Consider the following 20,277-nt stretch of genomic DNA (forward strand, 5'->3'; position numbering starts at 1 on the left):
GGGGAATAGTTGTTCTATCATGGTAAATTTATCTGCTACTGAATATCGTCAATATTTAGATCGACTGAACGTCACATCTTTAGAAGTCTCCCCAGCAGCTAGGGATCCTAGCTAGTTCAGCCTCATGTGTGTACTCAGTAATCCTCTTTAGGGAGCTTTGCAAGTTAATCTAACTCTCCTTTACAAGCCTCCCTTTGAGACAGCTAAATGAGCTTTAGTTTCTTCATTTTTTACAGATCAGCTGAGAGGTATAAATTATTTGCTCAAGGTCAAAGGGAGTGGATGTATGACTGGAAATGTTTATTTAATATGTGGTGTGTTAAATCTACAATCAGACTTCTTTGAGAAGAGCATTGACCTGCAAGGGCAAAAATATTTCACAGTAGAGACACTTTTCTGCTTTTTAAAAAAATGGTTTCTCTTGCTTCTGAAGCCACTTTCAAGATCAGAGAATGACACAGAGAAAGCATGCCAAGGCTCCAGTGGTAGGTAACATTCTACTGCTACATTCTAGTTGTGGATTTAGCTTCATAATTGGGATGAAGCATGAAGAGGGAGAGGGCAAAAAAAAAAATGTAGAGTGACAGGGGGAAACACAAAGGGACTTTTTAAAATACTACCTGGACTGAATTTTTTACATTAGTGAGGTAGGTGCAGATAACAGCAACACCAAGTAAACTGATTCAGCATTTATGAAAGAAGATCCAGGGTCCTGTTGTAAAGGGAAAATGGCTTTATTTAGTATTGCTCAGAGGTAGCACAGGACTGATCTGCATAGACAGCATCCAGACAGGAAGAATTAAAATTAGCATTTATTTTCCAAAATTGGCAGTTGGTCACAGTGGCAGGCTCAAACACAAAAACTTCCAGGCTTTTTTTCAGAAGCAGAAGATAATCCTGTGAGCTGTGGCACTTGGTTTCTGACTGCTTAACTCTTTCAGAAATAATCTCTGATTATGGATCACATTCCAGCAATTTGCACTCATGTAGCACTGGAGTTCCAAGGGAGCAGTGCTACATGGCCTGAGCCAGCTGCTTTGTGTAAGTGCAAGCTGTGTGGTCCTGCACAGGCAGGCTGGCAGCCTTGGCAACCAGTAACTACTGGGCAGACAAATGCAAGGATTTCTGTGCAAGTCTTACCTTCCTGTCTTGGAGCCAGCTTGACCATAATACCAAAATAATCCTGCCTTCTGCTTTAGCTGTTTAGCTCTAGGGAGTTTTGTATCATTTAAAGCTGAAGTTGTTTAATATGTTTTAACATGGTTGAGATGTTCCTTATTCATTCTGCTCTTTTTTTCTAGGTTCTAAAGTAATTTAAAGTGCAGCTGTGGGGTTTACTGTGACAACTTCTACACCATCTTTGTTCAGTGTTTCACAAGAGATGTTGATTTTAATAACTTCACTGTGCACAAGTGCAACCCTCCTTCAGCTTTTAACCTCCTAATTAACTGCACCAAAACCTGGGTCCTCAGATTTGCCAATCCTCAGTTAACTTACTGCAATCAGTGGGTATTTAGAGCCAGGATACCTCAGTGGCTAGGGTCCAGCCTCTTACAGAGCATGCAGAGAAAGTGATTCCATGTAAAAACTTTACCTAATGCTTGGCACAAGAAGGCCAGGACCTGTTTCTGTGTGCTTGAGAGTATTTGTATTGCATAACTTTTCAGAAAATCTAACTAAAGTATTTTTGCTCTGCCAGTTCAAAGGGTAGGTACTAAACGGAATCTCATAGATCCTAAGTTCAGAGTCCTACCTTTTTTATTGCTGTTAGGAAAAAAAATCAACCAAACTTTATTTAAATTATTTCTTTGTTACTTCATAATCTAAACCTAAGATTGCAACCTCCCTTTCTATTCTAAAGCCAGAGAACCGTAGCCTTGAGCTGCTGTGTGAGATAACAAGCAGGTTGCTTTCTCCATCAGTGCTCTAATTCTCCAGCTAGGAAGAGGGACTGATTGCTTACAAATCTCAATCCTTAAATGTAATATTCCAGAAATTCAAATTAAGTTGTGCCCACAGAGCCATCCTTAGAGCAGCTGAGGTGTTAGCATTCTACTCTTGAGGTCTCTCAGCAGTGCTGAGAGAAGCATCACTGGGCCCAGCCATGGACACTCTTGGTGCTGCTCAGTCCCACTGGATGCCAAGGAGCTCACAGCTCACGCTCCAGAGCTTCTTTGCTGTCTCATCATCCCGACCACGTGGAGATACATACGCTGGCTGGCAATCACTGTAAGAAAAACATCTATTTTATTCTTTCAAGTCTACGATCTCCATCTGCATTAGTACACTGAAATCTGTTAAGATTAGGGAGTTGCTCTCTATCAGTTTCATTCAAGACCAGTTCAAGAATGGTGGGAGGCTATCCAGCAAATGAGCAAGGGTTGGTGCTAAGCCACCACGATAAAGATTTCTTTTCAGCTAGCTAGGGAAGAATCTCTCCTAGTGGCACCAAGAACTGGCAAGCAAGTCTAGCTGTATCGGTTGTCTCAACTCTTAAAGAAACCTCACTAGTGTGCATTCTCATTAATACCACTAAAAAGGGATATAAACTCTAACCAAGCTTCTTCAGGAGCACATTTCCTAACAAACACTGCAAAAAAGTCACTCAAACAGCCCTTCATTCTAAATTATTTATCCCACTATATGCCCAAGAATAATAACACTGTAATAACCTTGTATGGTTACCCCCTTTTCCATTATCATCTGAACCACGGCTCCTTTCTTCTCAGCTCCTCCGATCAGAAAGCACTCAGTCTGGAAAAGAGGTCCTGTGTTCTCACCTGTAATGCTGCAATAACTTGGGAGTTTAAGAGCACAGAGGAAATGGCATCTTGTGAGGTTTCCATCTGGCTCAGTGTTTATAGATGGAGTCTTTAATATTCCTGAAATGACTGGTGGACTCCCACCTGTCTCACTGTGGCATGTAAATTCTTTTCTTAATGTCTGCATTTGTGTTTTATAGTCTGTGGCCTGGAAAATTAAAAGGATTCTAGGCTAGTCCAGTGTAAATTGTGAATTAGTGTTGAAGCTTCTCATTTCCCACCCTATCCAAAACTCCCTTTTTTATGAGTTGAAATTCCACCGCTTTTCTGTACTTCAGAGAAGTACATCAGGGAAGACTTAAGATGTCTATTTATATATTCAAGTCTGATTAAGATGGCACAAACTCCCAAATGAAGATCAGGTAATGTCATTACAGAGACTAATCTGGTCACAAATAACAAGAAAGCTCTGCAAAGACACAACAGCTCCAATGGTATCCACATGAAGGGGAAAAAAAACCAAATTTTCATATTTAGTTCCAAAATCCAGTATTGTTACAGGGCTCTACATGCAATGGGAAGCTGGCAGAATATCTGTGGGAATCTGTTCGAATGGCAGTTTTCAAATATAGAATGATGATGACTTGAACCTGCTCTGGGCTGTGGATTTGGTGATGGGAAAAGGAGAAGAATGTAGGGTCCTGGAGTAAGTAAAAAAACAGCAGGTTTTGTAATGGGAACTAAACAAGACCATTTCCCTGATTGCATGACAAGCAGTCCTGCAAGAACCCCTCCCAGCTGGTGGGTCTATCACACTGGAGGATAAAGTTGGTTGGTCACATGCCAGACCTGAAAATCTCACCTCCTGTATCTGCAGCTCCATCAGCTCTCCCAGCTCCCTGAGAGCACAGGCCATTCTGCTCCAGGGGGGCAAAACTACAAATGGAACTGAAGTGGTCTTCCCAGGATTGACTGAAGTGACCTCATTAACAACACAGTGCTACTGAGAAGTGATTTTCCCAAGTGTTAGGCAGGTCAGTGTTAGAGCTCTGAGCATGTGACAGCCATTCCTGCACTTTGAGTACATTAATACTTGTATCAGTAAAGGACATGCTGTTGTGTGAAGTGTTGCACATGTCAGGTGTTTTTTCTAACATGATTGTGACAGATCTGGAAGCGGTAATGCTCTAGTATTTGTCACCCTCCGTCTTATCAGACAGCCTCTTACCTGGTTCCTTCTTAATGAAGAATGACAGAAAGTCCCACATTCCCCAGCCAGTGAAGTTGCCTTCCACAGAGTATCACTTCATCAGCTTGCACCCACCTGAAATACTGTCCTGTCACAGAGTCCAGCTCCTCAGCTACTGCACAGTAGATACTGGTCTGAGCTCCTTCGCAAGGCGTCTTCAAGAAGAAGGAGAATATCTTCCACAGCCAAGTCATTACAAACGAGTGCCGGACCAGTTCAGAATAGACAGAGCCAGGATGGAGAGCATTTGCTGTGACTTTAGTGCCTATGACAAAATAAAATAGTGCAGGACAAATCTGCATGGATCAAAGTGTCTTTAAAAGAAGGGTAATATACTTCTCGATTCTACCTGTAGATATTCTATAACTTAAAGGAGGAGTTCACACTTGGATACAGAGAGTAAGTGAAGTCTGTATGCTGGATGTGATGGATACACTTGACCTCTTAGCCAAATCAGCAGTAGTTTGGTACAGGCTCCAAAGAAGGTAAAGATCTGAGCCAATGGGCCAAAACTTACAGAGGCCAGTGAGTATCAGCACACATGAACTTGGAACACCCATCAGGCAGTTAAGTACAAGACAAGTAGCACGTGGCGTTTCCAATACTCTTACCCAGGAACATTTAAATAAGGTTGTGGATACACTGAGTCTCATGTGTACCTTTGCCATTGTACGCAATCTGAATACAAGCCAACCACTCCATTCTGTGAATATTACAGCCTACATGAGCCATCTCTGAGCTCTCCCTGTTAGGCAGTATGACTGCAGGGTGACAATCTTCCCTTCAGCTGGCTCACCTCTCATGGTTGCTCCTCAAGGCAGAGACCTTTTACCAACAGCAAACCTTTGGATGAGCCCAAGTGGACCTCAACTCAAACTGCAACTGGACTGCAGAGCAGGTAACTCTCCCCTGGAGCAGGGATGCCTCTCAAGGTTTGAGATTTCTTACCTGAGACGAAGAGCCTTCCTTAACCAAGGCAGAGAGGCCCTTTGCTTGCAACAAATCCTTGGTAAGTGAGTGATTGCTGAATTAATTCTGAGGAAACATCACTAGTCCATGTAGATACTCAATTATTATAAACTTTATATAGATAATTTCATTACATATAAATTGTCCAAGTCTGAGACTAAAATTGGACCTAGCTGCACCTAGGCTCCCTAAAGAGTTTAAAAAGCATGGGGCTCCATGCTGAACCTCATAATTCAACAGGAGGGGAGGGTCTTCTTTACACAGTGTGCTCCCACACTATATATGCTAACTCAATTCTAAATTTCAATTCTTTTGTATATGTCTTCCACATAAATAATAGAGTGAACCTTGCTATCAAACTTTAAGTCACAATTTCATGACGTCAGGTTAAAAACACTTTCGCTAATACCTTTTATGTGATTCTTGAAGCAGCTTAAATCACTCATCCATGGCACTGGAGCATCCCCTGCTCCATTCTAAACACAGGAGTCATTGTGTGTCTTCTGCAAAACAAAGTGCTAAAGGGCCTGAGTGCTAAACCATCAGCAGTTTCCATCAGGCTTTTGAGAACACCTGCCTCTTTTGACTTACTCTAATAGTAATTTCCTGGGGAAGACACTGCTTCTGTTATAGTAAATAACTACTACTTAAGTTTATGAACAGGACTGAATGACACGACTGTGACAGATGTTGCGACTTAAAAGGTACTAATCTTGTGCTTGTTCTACAGGCCACCAACCTTTAAGGCAGCTGAGTGTGCATTAGCTTTTCTGTTGGAGACTGCAGTTGTAGCTCTCTTTTCAGCTTCCGCCCACATACCACAACTGTCTGCACGATGCAGCTTTTGACAAGCACCAAAGAAAAATGAGATTCATTCAACTGCGCCAAGCTACTAAACTCCTCTGCCCTGTTGTTGTAAAGACAATCTGTGTTGTAACTCTCCTGGTTCCACAGACAGGAGATATTTTCTTCCTGCAAAGAGCTCTCAGTGACATTTGCCTCAAACCATTCAATTTCTGCACAGATGATTTGCCACCCTTTCTTCAATCCATGCTCCCCCTCCCTGGAGCAGAGAAAGCCAAGTGGGCAAACACTCCGCCTGCCTCTGGAACTTGCCTTGTAGGCGCCTGGCCAGCTCCCGGGTGAAGAGCACGTTCGCCAATTTGCTGTGACAGTAGGCGAGGCCACGGTTGTAGCACTTCTCACCATGGAGGTCATGGAAGCGGATTCTGCCTCCATGATGAGCCAGTGAGGACACATTCACGATGCGGGCTGGTGCACACTGCTTCAGACGCTCCAGCAAGAGGAAAGTCAAGAGAAAATGACCTAGGGGGGAGACAAAACGTCATCCTTCTAGGAAAGGTTCCCCTGATTGCTAATATGTGGTATCTTACTGCTGCCCTTATTTCAAGTCCAGGGGAAAAAAATCTGTTAAACTCCCCTGAATTAACATCTACACTTTTTTGGTGCCTTCAAATTCTGCTCCTCATCTTCAAAAAACTGAAGCTGTCATACATTTTAAAATGTCCCAGGTAACACATACAGATACTTAAACTGGATCCACGATAGGCGAATACACAGCATTGCATCTCCCGAACTCTGACTCTGGCCCTCCATCCTTCTTGTAAAAGGAAGAATGAGGAAGACAAAATCTGAAAGTAGGATTTCCTTTGGCATTTTGCAACAGATGTTGATATTAGGAGAAGATGATCTTTAAGGGCAATTCCAACCCAAACCATTTGATGATTCTATGATTCCATATTGAGTACAAACATGATTCCACTAGCCTTACCAAGATGATTGACTCCCAGATGCATCTCAAAGCCATCAGCAGTCTTGGAGTAAGGGCATAACATTACCCCAGCATTATTAATGAGAATATGGAGTTCCTTCTCCTCTGTAAGAAACAACAGACATTCTTAAACAAGGAAACAATTAGGCAGCATAAGTCAGCCCTTGCTGTCTGACTTGCAGCCATATCACCTTAAAAAAATGGATATGTCTCCTGCCACAAACTAACCCAGCCCTTAACCAGCCTCTGCTGTGAACCACAGTACCCAAAAGGTATGGAGACAAGCAGGGCAGGGACTTGGCAATGGTTAGAAGAGCAGACAGCAGTCCTTGGTAAAATATTCTCACTAAAAAGAAGAATCTAGAGACTGTACCTGCTAGAAATTTCTCAGCAAACTCCCGGATAGACTTTGTATCAGCCAAGTCCAGCTTTTTCACAATGACTTGCTGGTTCCCTGTCTCAGCTTGGATTTCACTGGCTGCAGCTTCTGCCTTTGCTATGTCTCTGCAGGCAATAATTACTCTCGCACCTGCAAGGAGGGGAGCGGGGAACAACAAGAAATTGAGATCACTGGAGCACACTGGATGATCAAGGCTACGACAAGCAGGCTGCAATTACAAACAATGCACAGCAATTACAAACAATATATTGTTTCTTCAGGGAACTAGCATTAGTCAGGGGCGTGGCAGGAAGGGACAAAGACTTTCTCACTCAATTGTGAGCTACAATCCAGCTCAAAAATACTTCCAGACCAGGCAAATGCCTGCTGCCTTAAGTGCCTCTCCAGATTCTCCCAGGTTAGGAGTGCATACAACATTGGCATGATAAGGTTGTATCTGCCTTTATAATGGGAACATCAAGCCAGGAGCACATAAAGGTGATGGATTCCAGCCAGAGTAATTTCTAAATGGATTGTGAACAGGTAGTTTAATCTTCTTACTAGTGAGCTAAGTAACATTTATATCAAATTAGCTTGAAACATGAATAACTGAAACACACAGTGGTGGACCTATGGCAGTTCCCAGCTTCATACAAGTAGAATCCAGGAACTTCCCCAGTCCTCTCGAATCAGTTGCAGTGCAAAGCGTTTTCATGTTCCCAAGGCACATTTTTGGAATGAATACCAGCTGAGGAACTGGGAACGTGCACCTCAGCCTCTGAAGTAACAGCACTTGGGGTCATCTGCAGTAACTCTAGAATCCAGTTTATTTCAATATAAGCCTACAACACGTCTTCCTTAGGTCCAGAAAAGAGACTTCTGCCACAAGGCACAGCCACCCCAGCTGCACAGGGATGTCTGCTGACGAGACTGCACTTGCCTCTTTGCGCGAGGTCTCTGGCGGTCTCTTTCCCGATGCCTGTGTTGGCTCCTGTGATTATCACCACCTTCCCCTCCAGCCTTGCTGTCGACTTACACCGTCCTCCAGCGACATACCGCCTGCAAGGGGGAGGCACCAGTCACCTCTGCCTCCGTAGGGGGATCGGGACGGGGCTGAGCGCCCAGAACCTGGCGGTTCGCATCGACACTCGGGCTCACTGCTACGCCCTGGGCCCCAGGGAGTCACGGGTGTCCTCACCTGAAGCGGCTGATCGCGACGTTGTCGCGACCGGGACACAAGGAACGCGCCCCCAAACCCCCGCGCTTTCCCGAGCACAGCCCCGCCCTCGGGCCCCGCCCCGTCCGTGCGTCAAGTGGAGCCACAGCTCTCATTGGCTGCCGCCGCGCGCCCCGGGGCCTTCCGGCCAATGGGCTGCACCGCCGCGCCCTGAGGAGAACGCGGGCCCCGCCCCCTGCCGCTCCTCCGCGAGCGCCGGTGCCGGGACAGAGCCCGGGAAACGCGCCGGGCGGTGCCAGGGCTGAGCGAGCCCCGGCAGCGCGTCTGTGTCACCGGGGCGCTGGCGAGGCCCGAATAACTCCCGACCCGGCGCGGGCTGTAGACGGGATTCCCGCTGTTCGCACTCCCGCCACACACGCGAGCGCTGAGACGCGAAGGGCGCCGGCTCCGCGCCCCAACGGGGCGCTCTGCGGGGCTGGACATACGCGAAGGGCAGGGGCTGCGCTCGGTAAGACGCACCTGATGTAGGGCGCTGCCACGAAAAGAAGGACGGGCACGGAGACGGCGGCGCCCAGCGCGGCTTCCCAGCAGTTGAGCATCGCTGCCGCCAGCTACCCGCGCACGGCCAGCGCACGGCTCCCCGCAGCCCCGCCCCTCTGGATCCGCCTCCGCCCGCGCAGGCCCCACCCCGCGGCCGCCGCCTCTCCCGCGTTGGCCTCGCCCACAGCCACAGCCGCACAGCCACAGCCCTACAGCCCCACAGCCACAGCCCCACCTCCGGGCCGCGCCCCGCCGGGGGTACCTGCGGGCTGCGAGGGGCCGGCCGGCCTCAGAACACCAGCCCGCTGCTCTTTGCGCCGGCACCGCACTACTCTGACCTGGGACCCTGGAAACATTCTGAAATGCACTCCTCGATTAAGGGCCGACAAATGTCTGCAGAGACAGTGCAGCGCCGGCAGTGGCGTTTGAAACACATTTCCACAACCCCACGCCGAGGTTCATGTCATTAACCCTGGCAAGGGGCATGCAACGATGTACACGTAGGCAGGCGCCGAGGCCTGGGAGCAGCGCGGCGGCGGCGGGTCCCGCCGGTACCGGGGAGCCCCGGGGCCGCACAGGCACGGCCGGTCCGGGGCGCTCCATGGTGGCGGCGGCGGACGAGCGCCCCCGCGCGGTGCGGGCACGGCCGCCTCCCCGGGACTACAGCTCCCAGCAGGCAGCGCGCGAGGCGGCCCCGGCGGCGGAAGCGTCGGGCTGGGCAGCGCCGGGGGCGCGGGGGCTGTGGGGCCATGGCGGGCCGCGGGTCCGCGTCCTCGGAGCACCTGGAGCGGCTGCACGAGATCTTCCGCGGGCTGCACGGAGAGCTGCGGGGCGTCCCCGAGCGGCTGCGTGGCAGCGCGGCCGGTGAGGCGGGGAGGATGTCCCTCGGGGCCGGGAGCAGGGTACGGGCGGGGCCGCGGTCCCTCCGGCAGGAGCTGCCCCGCCGGCTGCGGGGCCGTGGCCGGAGTGTTCGGTGCTTCTCATTAGAAAGGCGTGTTTGAGCAGCCGGGAAGGCAGTGTCTCCTCAAGACTTTTGGTGGGGATTTGCAGTTATAGCTATTCGGGACGTCGCTTCTGTTAGGAGCCTGCTGGAAGAGGGCGGCTAGCTTGTGTTGTTGTCAGCTGCTGCCGTGTCCTGGTGGCTTTGCAGGTGTGTGGCTTCACTCCCCTGGAGCTCCTCTGCTCTGCCAGATTTCAGCTCCGTAGGCAAGCACTGCCGTGCTAGGTTCAGAGCATCAGTCTCTGGGGAGAGTTGCTGTTTGGTGCTGTTTCATGCTGTTTTTATTTGAACTCAAGTTTAGCCTGGAGAACAGGAGGCTCAGGAGTGACCTTCTCGCTCTCCACAACCACCTGAAAAGAGCCTGTAGCCAGGTGGGGATCGGTCTCTTTTCCCAGGAAACCAGCGCCAGGACAAGAGGACACAGTCTTAAAGCTGCACCAGCAGAGGTTAAAGTCGGACATTAGGAAGAGTTTCTTCACAGAGTGGGTGATTAGACATTGGAATGAGCTGTCCAGGGAGGTGGTGGGGTCACCCTCCATGGAGGTGTTTAAGGAAAGACTGGATGTGGCACTCAGTGCCGTGGTCTGATTGACAAGGTGGTGATAGGTCAGGTTGGACTCGATGACTGCAGAGGTCTTTTCCAGCCTAATTGATTCTGTGATTCTGTAACAATTGCAGTGCTTTGGGGGTTTGGGGTTTTTTTTCCCTGCTTTTTAAATTTATATATGTTGGATTCACATTTAAAACCTCATTGGCAGAAACAGAAGCAGTTTTTATTGTCAGAACTGACCAGAAGCAGTAGATTTGTTGGAGAATGTTTACATTTTAAATGACTGTTTTAAAAGTCTGGTTTGTGCACTGTGTACACAAACCAGAGAAAACCTATAATTCTAGCCACACTAAGTTGTATTAGAAGCACAGCCTGGCTTTAAGAGTATTCTTTATACCACACCAGTGGTAAAATGCTCTGACAGAACACACCTCTGTAAGGATCCGTGCTTCTGATTCTTGGCAGTGTTCTGAGAACCAGAAAGGGAAGCAATGTGACAAGGAAATTTTGCCAGTGTCATTGAATGTCTCTTATTAAATCCTTCCTATGGGAAAAATAATCCATGGCTGTCATGAGCTGCTGCAGCTGAGCTCAGGTTTTGTACCCCAGTGATGGGCAGGGGCTGTCAGCCACGTTCTGCTGTAGTGTTCATTCTCCCACAATTGATCAGTTGAACAGATCATAAAAACAGTTTGTTCAGAATGTACCAGTCTCTGCTAGATAACACAGAGCATGAAACACTTAACATCCTGTTTCTTACCTGGCTTTCTCTTTAATAATGAAATTAATAAAATGCAGGGTGACAGTCCTTGTCATCAGCATTTCCAGAAGGTTTGGTACACAAAAGGTCTTGAAACCCCCAAATGACAACTTGCAAACCTGACTTAATTTCACTAGTGGTCAAAAAGGATAAAAAGCTTTAAAAAGCAATACCCTTTCTGGTAGAAATCCTTATTTTCCTATAGAAATGAGCATGATCATTTCTTGGTGACATAAAACTTTGTCAGGTCTCCTTGACAATGAGCAATGAATTCTGAGCCATGGGGTTTGTAGTGGTTTTGGTAAATGGAGTATTTGCAGGCAACCATTTTTGTAATACTTGGGATTTTCTTTTCAATAGATTGCAAATAATGGCATGTTGAATTTTCAGACATGCTAAAGCATTTTAATACAACTGTTCTAGTCTTTCTTTTTTACTTTTTTTGAAAGTATTTCTAAGACAGTGTAAGATTTAGAAGTTTCTCTATCTGGTACAGTCATTCCACTCTTCTAATGTTCTTTGTTTGTTTCTTGTGCTTATGAGGAGGGGAGTATATCTTTATTTTCTGAGTTGTCTGATCCCGAAATATTCAGGAGGTGATAAAAGAGACCTTGGAATACTCTTTAAGACAATCAACATGCTCCAGGAGCAACACAGAATCTGTAGTCCTTGGGACATCTTTGAGGGGCAGAGGTTTGGAAATGCTGTTTCACTCTGTATAACCAAGATGACAAATTGCTAATTCTAGAAATGCTCTTTCTTCCCCCTTCCAAATCTGTAAGAAAGAGAAACAGCCTGGATAAGTTTCAAATGGTGTATTTTCCTCTCCATGAATTCAGTTAGCTGTATTTTCCTACTGAATCTCTTCCTAACTGATTGAAAATAAATCAGTTAAATGTTGATGAGCTGTGGGTGATGCTGCCATGGTGCAGGCACAGCTGCTGCATTTTAGAAGTTGTGTGTGTGTACTTTGAGTTGTGGCTCAATGCAGAGTGACACCAGGTGAATCTCTCAGTGTACTTTGGCATTTCTGGATACCAGCCAGATCCAGTAGAACATTTTCAAGCAACACTGCTGAATTTCTTGTTGGCCTTTGGCCAAACGGTGTCAAGCTATTGCTGCTTGGCTTACCTAAACCATTCCATGATTCTATGCCTTTTGGAAGCTGGCATTTCTTTGGTTGCAAACTTGTAAATGCAGCATCTTCTTAGTCTGCATGGGAGAAACAAAGCTGGGAAATGCTGCTTTTCCAGATCTGTGATGCGTTTCCATGACTTTGAGACAGCAGTGGGTTTAAGAGAGCACTGCTTGAATCAGATTAGTGAAATGACCTGTATGAAAAAATTATTGACTTTCAAAGGCTGTTTTCCCACAGTTCATGTCCATGATTTCATTTGTAACCCAGCTACACAATGGTATCAGCACAAATGCATATGGTGGCAAACAATGGAGGAAGTTGAGGAGAGTGTATTTAGGAACCTCCTAAGTCAGCATTTCCTCCTGAATAAATTGGGATGTGAAACTGCATTTCTCCAGCTAATGTGTAATATATTAACAATCATGATGGAGCTTAGTCTGTTATAATTTTGTGTGCTATGTGAGACTACAGCCCCTTCTTTAGATGATAAGTTTTAGTTCTGTCTTAAGTTCTCTACACTTTAAATTCTGGGCTTTATCTGAATTTGAACTGAGCAGGGAAGCCTGCAGCTTAGGAGTGTTGTGTATGTGAGAGGAGCTATATACCAGTGTTTTGAACACTTAAAATTTTTTCCTCTCTTCTGTTGAGAACTCAGTGGTTTAAAAGCTACTTCTTTTGCAGAGGACTGTGCTTACCAAAAGGTATTATCAAGTGAGTTTTTTTACTGTGATGATGTTTTTATAATGTTTTATGTAATTTTGTCTTATATCAAATTGCAGGGGTTTTACCAAGATGTCAGTCTATATTTTCTGCTGCCTGGAATTTTGTTTAAGACTGAATAATACTCTTTTGAGAGAGGTGAATTGAGCTAGGTGCATAGTTATCAGATTTCGGATAGAATTTGATTTTGTTTGCAGTTCTCTACAACAGTCCTCTGGTGTTCATCTTCAGTGCTTTTGCAAAAGGTTACAGAACATGTGCTTTTGCTCAGTTGATATAAGGAAAGTTTCAGATTTAGACTTTCATCGATGGTGGATGTTAGAGAGATATGATGGTTTTTTTAACGCATGAAAAATACGTGCCTTAAGGTTTTGTTTAAAAATAGGGTAACAGCAGTGAAACACATTGTTTGGTCTCCAGAGCCCTAGGTACACAAATCTGAGTAAATGACTGTCTCAGACAACTAAAATGGGTAGTGTTCTTGGCTGATTCAAACAACTCGTCATTCCACAAGAGGGAAGCATTTGGGCTTCAGTCTGTGAACCCAAGGTAATACCTTGGTGGCATCTTTTATCTCAGAGAATCTGGAATGCTTGTCCTCGGTACTTAGGTACTTTGTGACCATGGGAACGCAGAGTGCCAGATCTGCCAGGACCTTCAGGGCTCACTTGAAAACATAGATTGACCTGATGTTCTGTTCAAATCCAAATTAGTTTAGCCTTCAGTAATCTGACATGTTTGCAAAAACGAAGAAATATTTTTGTGAGCTATTTACCCACTTCTTTGTCTTCTTTGCTATTCTTTCACACTAAATGTTTTTCAACATGCAATTCTGTCAGTGGACATTGAAGCACAGAAGGTCAGAAAAATATTTGAAATTTTTTTTTTTTTGTCCACCAGAGGCAGTGTTTAGCATTTGGTAGAGTGATTTCTGCTCTCTTGCCGCACTCCCTTCTGAAAAGTTGTCGTAAGAACAAACTGTTCCCATTTGAAATAAATTTTGACCTGGTGTTCTGCAGCCAGCCATCTGTGGCAGCTTCCTTGTTTTTAGTGGGTTGAGTTGGAATTCTATTGTCATTTCTCAATAGTTTATCTGACATACTGCTTTTACTTTCCCAGAAGAGAAGAAAAAACTGGTTCGAGAATTCGATGAGAAGCAGCGTGAAGCCAACGAGACGGTGAGTGTGAGGCTTCTGTCCTTCCTGATGGTTGAAAGACTGCTGCCTTAAAAAGAACAGTACTTACAAGTGTTGCTTTTTTATGAATCCTATTCTGGCAGGTGGGAGCTTAATTTTTTTTTAATGTTTGATGATTGATCCTGATAGGGATGTGTGTGTTTGTTAAGACTGTTGTGTATACTTAGATACATATATAAATATAGACAAATATTCTTACTTGTGTTTTATGGGGATTTTGAGTGCTTGGTTTTGATACTGCCTTCATTTTGTTGGAAGAAGTAAAGTGGTGGAGGTGCAATTAAAATTGTACAGGAGGGACATGCACCTGTTGGAGTGAGTCCAGAGGAGGGCCATGAAGATTAGAGAGCTGGAGCACCTCTCATATGAGGAAAGACTGAGACATTTGGGATTGCCTGTAAGAGAGGAGGCTCTGGGTTCACCTTATTGCAGCCTATCAGTATCTAAAGGGAGCTACAAGAGAGCTGGAGGGACTTTGAACAAGGGCAAGTAATGATAGGACAAGGGGTAATGACCTTAAACTGACAAAGGGTAGAGTTAGATTGGGCATTAGGAAGGAACTTGAGTGTGAAGTTGGTGAGACACTGGAACAGTTTTGCCAGGAAACTCTTGATGCCCCATCCCTGGAAGTGTTCAAGGACCGGTTAGATGGATCTCTGAGCAACCTGGTCTAGTGGAAGGTGTCCTTGCCCATGGCAGGGGTGTCAGAATAAGGTGGTCTTTAAGGTTTCTTCCAACCCAAACCATCCTATGATTCTGTCTCTGTTGCACAGATGTGATAGAAACCTGACACCTATCCTATAAATGCTTAAACTATAAGAAAGTGCAAGCTTTAAATTTTGAAATGTAGAGTGATGTTTCAGGGAAAAAAAACCCTCAAGCGTTTAAGTTTGGGATTTCTTTTTTTATTGAGGTGTTGTGTATCTGAAAATGCACAGGGACTCCACAGCATTGGGTAGCATGGTGCACTCAGTACTAGATGGGGTTTGGGGTTATCCCCCCCAACCAGCCCAACACAAACATGTGAATCCCTTCATCTGGAGCTGAGTTTTGAGTATGGCTGCTGCTGAGAATAGATTTGGTTCTATAAAGAGTAAACTTGCTTTTTTTTGTTAAAGCTGCGGGAAATGGAGGAAGAACTGAAGTACGCTCCTGTGCCTTTCCGCAATCAAATGATGAGCAAAATCCGAGCATACAGAAGAGACTTGTCCATGTTCCAGAGAGAGATGAGAAGCACAGATTTGGGATTGGGCCGTGGAAACCAAGGAGATACAAAATATGGAATATTTGCCACAGAAAATGAACAGAGTGTGAGGATTAGATGTAAATTTTATCTAACTTTGCTGTGGTTGTGCAAAAGCAATATCACAGGTGCATTGCTTCTACAGTGTTTCTACTTTAAACCACCTCTGTGCCTGTATAACTCCCTGTCTATCTCTCCCCATGTAACATGAATATCTCAGGGAGGAAAAAGAACACCTGGAACTCAGAGGAGAGATTTTCTGTTCTAAAAACAAGATAGGAATGTAATCAGAATGGAACTCCTTGAAGGCCATGTGGTTAGTCATTTGCACAACATTCTGTACCAAAACTCTTTGTTTGATCATTCCCCTAAGGAAGGAAAAACATGGAAGTGATGCTACTTAATGAAAAAAAGGTTAACTCACCTAGTTTAAATCTCCAAAACTAACAAAGCATGAATCATGCATTGTATAGGTTCTTTGGTAGAATTATCTTTTAAGCAATCTTAGTGTAAATAATGTCAAGAAAATATAAGGATTTTTCCTCTAGCATTTTTTTTGCTATGGTTTTTCTGCTACAATTCAAAAAGTACAATTTCTTATTTACAAGTTAGGCTTAAAGATATCTGAGCTAGTGAGACTGAATCTCCTTACTGTCTTCAAAGTGCTGTCATCTGTACAGAAAGTTCATGGAGGTGGGCTTTTCATTTTTCTGCCTTAGATAAGGACGGTTTGAGGAGGGTTCTTTGTTTAGTATTTCCTTCTACTGCAGCTTGGGAGATTTTTGTATTTGATTCCTCTTGACTCATTATTCTAAAACCTGAGAGCAGGGTGATAGATTAGACTTTCTGAAGCTTAAGAAAACACTTTATTTTCAGCTACCTTCTGACCTCAAGGTCAGCAAACATTCTTTATCCTCTAGCCCAGGCTACTGGCATGAAAAGAGGATCTTTATTACTTAGCAGTCCATCTGTTAGTGCTGTTTGTTCCTAATCAGTTTGATTGTAAACTCTTCAAGATTCCCCTGGCAACCAACTGTGAAGTTGCAAATAAAACTGACTTTAGATGTGAATGGAATTAAAAGTTAGCATCTGGAAAAAAAATATACTATTTTCATGTAAATGTTCTTTGATAGAATAGTAAATTGTTACAAAGACAGTTTTTGGGAGCTATTTTAACTCTTCAGTGCTGTATCCTTTTTTGAGGTTTAACCAGATTTGACTATAATCTTACAAAGTGAACGAGGCTTGGCAGAAATTAACTGTGCTGCATCAGTTAATATAAGAAGTATGTACAGCTAATACAGATGGATGTCCTGTGGAGTCTTTTAATGTCAGAAGCCTAATACTTCTGTCTTTGTGCTTAACAGTTAAACATCCATTATTTTTCAGACTAACCTGCAGTCACAGAGGGTACTGCTTCTCCAGGGCACAGACAGTCTGAACCGAGCCAGTGAGAGCATCGAGCGCTCGCACCGAATCGCTGCTGAAACCGATCAGATTGGCACGGACATCATCGAGGAGCTCGGGGAGCAGCGGGAGCAGCTGGAGCGCACCAAGAGCAGGGTAAGCAGGAAACTGGGCATTGCTTTGAAACAATCTCAGGTACTTTAGTGGGAACTGTATGCCAGTAATTACTCTCAGGGACCTTCCTAAGCATAGTAATCCGATTGGATATTTCTACAGACCACATTCAGGCTGACACATTTCTATTTGTTGTCATAAAAGAAAAACAATTACTGTAGAAGGGTCCAAAGCATGGTGTCAAATGTCTGCTGCTGTGTCTGTGCAAGATGGGAAGTTAGACCTGTAGATCTGCTAGAAAAAAATAGCACAACTGAAAGTTACAGATTAGAAAATTGTTAAGGAGTTGCCTTGTGACTAGATTACTAGTAAAAGTTAAGATTTTGGAAGCAAGCTTATGTAATGAAAATAAATTCAGTAGAAGAGTAATCAGTTACTAGCTTTCCAGAATTTGCAGGTTCAAGAAGCTCTGCTTCTGCTATGAAAGTTTCAAAAACTAGTTGACTTGTTTTGTTTACACATGTATGCAAAACTGACAATTTGATTTTTGAACTAACAAACTGGTGTGATTTTCTGTGTATGCAAGGGATCCCAAGGGTACAGCTCTTAGGTGACTGACTTCAGAGGACACTGAGTTTGGTAAATAAGCCCACTTAGCCAAAACAAAAAGCATACCCCTGCTCTTGGGAGTTCTCTACTCATTGCAACAAAGCCTGCAGCTTTTTCATTTAAGTAGTTCTGTAATTTCAGTCAGAATTTGATTTGTCTTGTTCCAAAATTTGGGTTAGAAAGCAGGAAAGGAAATTGATGTTAAGATTTGTAGGTATACTTTTTATCCTCTAGCTAATAAAAAATATTGCAGTCCTTTAGGCATCACAGTCCCTCAACAGATCATTCATAAAAGCACAGGATTGTTTAGGTTGGAAAAGGCCTCTAAGATCATTGAGTCCAACCATTAACCCATCACTGCTGTGTTCATCACTAAACTGTGTCTGTGACTTCTATTGTGAACCTCTTGGGCAATGAATTGCGGAATTGTGTGAATCGCACATTCCAACTGGAAGCAGACTTTCTTCTTACTTGTTCTTTTGTAGTGAAGATTAGAAATCTACTAAACTCCAAATGCACTTGGTAGTTTTCTTCCCATCTTTGTCCAGTCCATCTCAGTGAAAAGAAACATACAAGCAGTTTTGCAGATGAGGGCAATATGTTAAACTACAGAAGAATTGTGCAGGCAGGTGTCTGTGACATAAGGGACCTAGCTTACCTTTCACTGCCCTCGAATGTTTGGAAGTGGAATAGTAAAATCTTACCTGGAAACTAGTGGCCATACATAATGAATCATGTCTGTGAAGCAACACCTTTTTTAGTTGTTTATAACCTCACTTCATTACATGCTTCTTAATAACTGACTGGGTATACTGGGCAGTTCATTGCTGGGCAAAACAAAGCTGAAATGGATTATCCATTAAGAACTCAGAGCTGTACCCACTGGGTCACTTAGAGCTGTCAGTGCAACACAGTTCTTTCTTTGATAGAACTTGAGCAGCATTTCAGACAGTTTGATATGCACTGGGGTGAACACATCAGTATAATTTTCTTCTGGTGTTAACAACTAGAACAGTGAAATGAAACAATGAAAGAAGCTAATACCAACTTTCTGATATTTTTATATTAATTAAAGAGGCAGAATGTGGTCTCAAATTGCATATGTTTGTATGTATCTAAAGGAAAGTATATACACAAAAGTCTTAATTTCTCCTTAGAAAAGAAGCAATGCTTCCAGCTGGTATTGTGGGTTGAAAACAATGTAGTGTCTTAATTTTGGGAGTATGTGGTCATCCTTGGTCCTATAATTCATTGCAGCATTTCAATACCAGCTACTCTCACATGCATCTTTCCAGAGTTGATGTGTGCTTGTTTAACTGACAAGTAACTTCTGTCTCTCTTCAGTTGGTGAATACAAGTGAGAACTTGAGCAAGAGTCGCAAGATTCTACGCGCGATGTCCCGGAGGTGAGTGGTGTGACTGACAGCAGCATGGAGCATTAGTGCCTGCTGGATTTAGGAGAAAAAAAAGAATATCAGCTGAGACTGAGGGAGGGTTTAGGGAATGTGTAAACAGACCATGTGCCCACCTGCAGATGCTACTTTGTGTGTTTTCCTCTCCGGTAATTGCTTAATGGAGTAGAGGCTTTTGAACAGCACTGAATGTGTGCTGGTTGGTCAGGATGATGTGGGGTCTTCAACCATCCAAACTGGTGAGGACAGAAGCAAGTTACAGTGAAGTGCTCATGGTGCCTTCAGATGCCACTCATTCAGGTTGGGAAAAGCTGTGCCATAAATCACTGCAGCATTGAATGAGGTAGATGCCTGATGACACAGAAAAATCTGTTTAGCCCACACCAATGCCGTAGAGCAGTTAGTCCTAGGCTGGCCCATGAGACACTCTGAGCTGGTACACCTGTACTATTTTGATGGCTAAAACCTTGGCAGCAGTTTAGCTGTATTGTTTAATTAGCCTTAAAAACCCAGTTCATATATTGTATTCCCAAGTAGGTACTTATCTCTCACAACCTTTCCTTTATGCTCATTGCTAAAGGAGTTGTGGTAACTGTCTAGTTTTTATTTATTATATTTATTACTTTTATATTTATATATATATATTTACTATAATTGTCTTTATTATTTTGAGATTTTAGTTTTCCTCCAACAACAAAGTTCAAGTAAAAGCACCACAATGAGTGTTTTAGCACAGGACTTCAGGTAGTGTTGTCCTTTTTGCTTAACTGAAGGAGTAGGCACATACAGAGCAATGATCCCTTCAAGGAAGAAGAACGGAACTGCTACTGCTGAAACAGGAGATTTAAACAGGATTTCCAGGAGAAAATGAATAATGAACTATTGAGTTTGGCCCTTTCTGCTTGTTAAGAGTGAAAAAAATTTGCATTTTTATTTTTTAACTCTAGAGTAACTACAAATAAGTTGTTACTGTCAATTATCATCATCCTGGAACTGGCCATCCTAGGAGGTGTGGTATACTACAAGTTCTTTCGCAAGTGATGAACCTTCATAACCAACATGAGCTTTTCCACTGATGAGGAACAGGATGGGCTATCTGCTCCCTTTGACTGTCTGAGGGTTGAACTGAGTCATGAGACAGCACATTCAACTGACACCGTGCTGACACTTGAAAGACAGAGAATGGGAGTAAAAAGAAACAGGCTTGAACTACTGGTAAGATTAATAAGAAGGTAATAAATATTTTATTGTCTCATTTTG

The 20,277-nt window shown here is 44.0% G+C and overlaps 2 protein-coding genes across 2 annotated transcripts; one reads left to right on the forward strand and one right to left on the reverse strand.

Moving 5' to 3' along the window:
* Positions 1-715: 715 nt before the first annotated feature.
* On the reverse strand, positions 716-8,989 carry LOC116998101 (retinol dehydrogenase 12-like). Its single transcript, XM_033063499.2, has 7 exons — positions 8,848-8,989; positions 8,092-8,210; positions 7,146-7,301; positions 6,773-6,877; positions 6,097-6,306; positions 4,087-4,276; positions 716-2,227 (listed from the first exon to the last, which is right to left on the reverse strand). The coding sequence occupies exons 1-7, from the start codon at positions 8,925-8,927 to the stop codon at positions 2,125-2,127; spliced, it is 963 nt and encodes a 320-aa protein (XP_032919390.1). The 5' UTR covers positions 8,928-8,989; the 3' UTR covers positions 716-2,124.
* A 590-nt stretch (positions 8,990-9,579) lies between these two features.
* On the forward strand, positions 9,580-20,272 carry VTI1B (vesicle transport through interaction with t-SNAREs 1B). Its single transcript, XM_033063353.2, has 6 exons — positions 9,580-9,732; positions 14,156-14,214; positions 15,351-15,542; positions 16,865-17,038; positions 18,950-19,011; positions 19,965-20,272. Exons 1-6 carry the CDS (start codon positions 9,618-9,620, stop codon positions 20,056-20,058), a joined length of 696 nt encoding a protein of 231 aa, XP_032919244.1. The 5' UTR covers positions 9,580-9,617; the 3' UTR covers positions 20,059-20,272.
* The last annotated feature ends 5 nt before the right edge of the window (positions 20,273-20,277 follow it).

The sequence above is a fragment of the Catharus ustulatus genome, chromosome 6 (assembly GCF_009819885.2).
Source record: "Catharus ustulatus isolate bCatUst1 chromosome 6, bCatUst1.pri.v2, whole genome shotgun sequence".
In the NCBI taxonomy this organism is placed as follows: domain Eukaryota; kingdom Metazoa; phylum Chordata; class Aves; order Passeriformes; family Turdidae; genus Catharus; species Catharus ustulatus.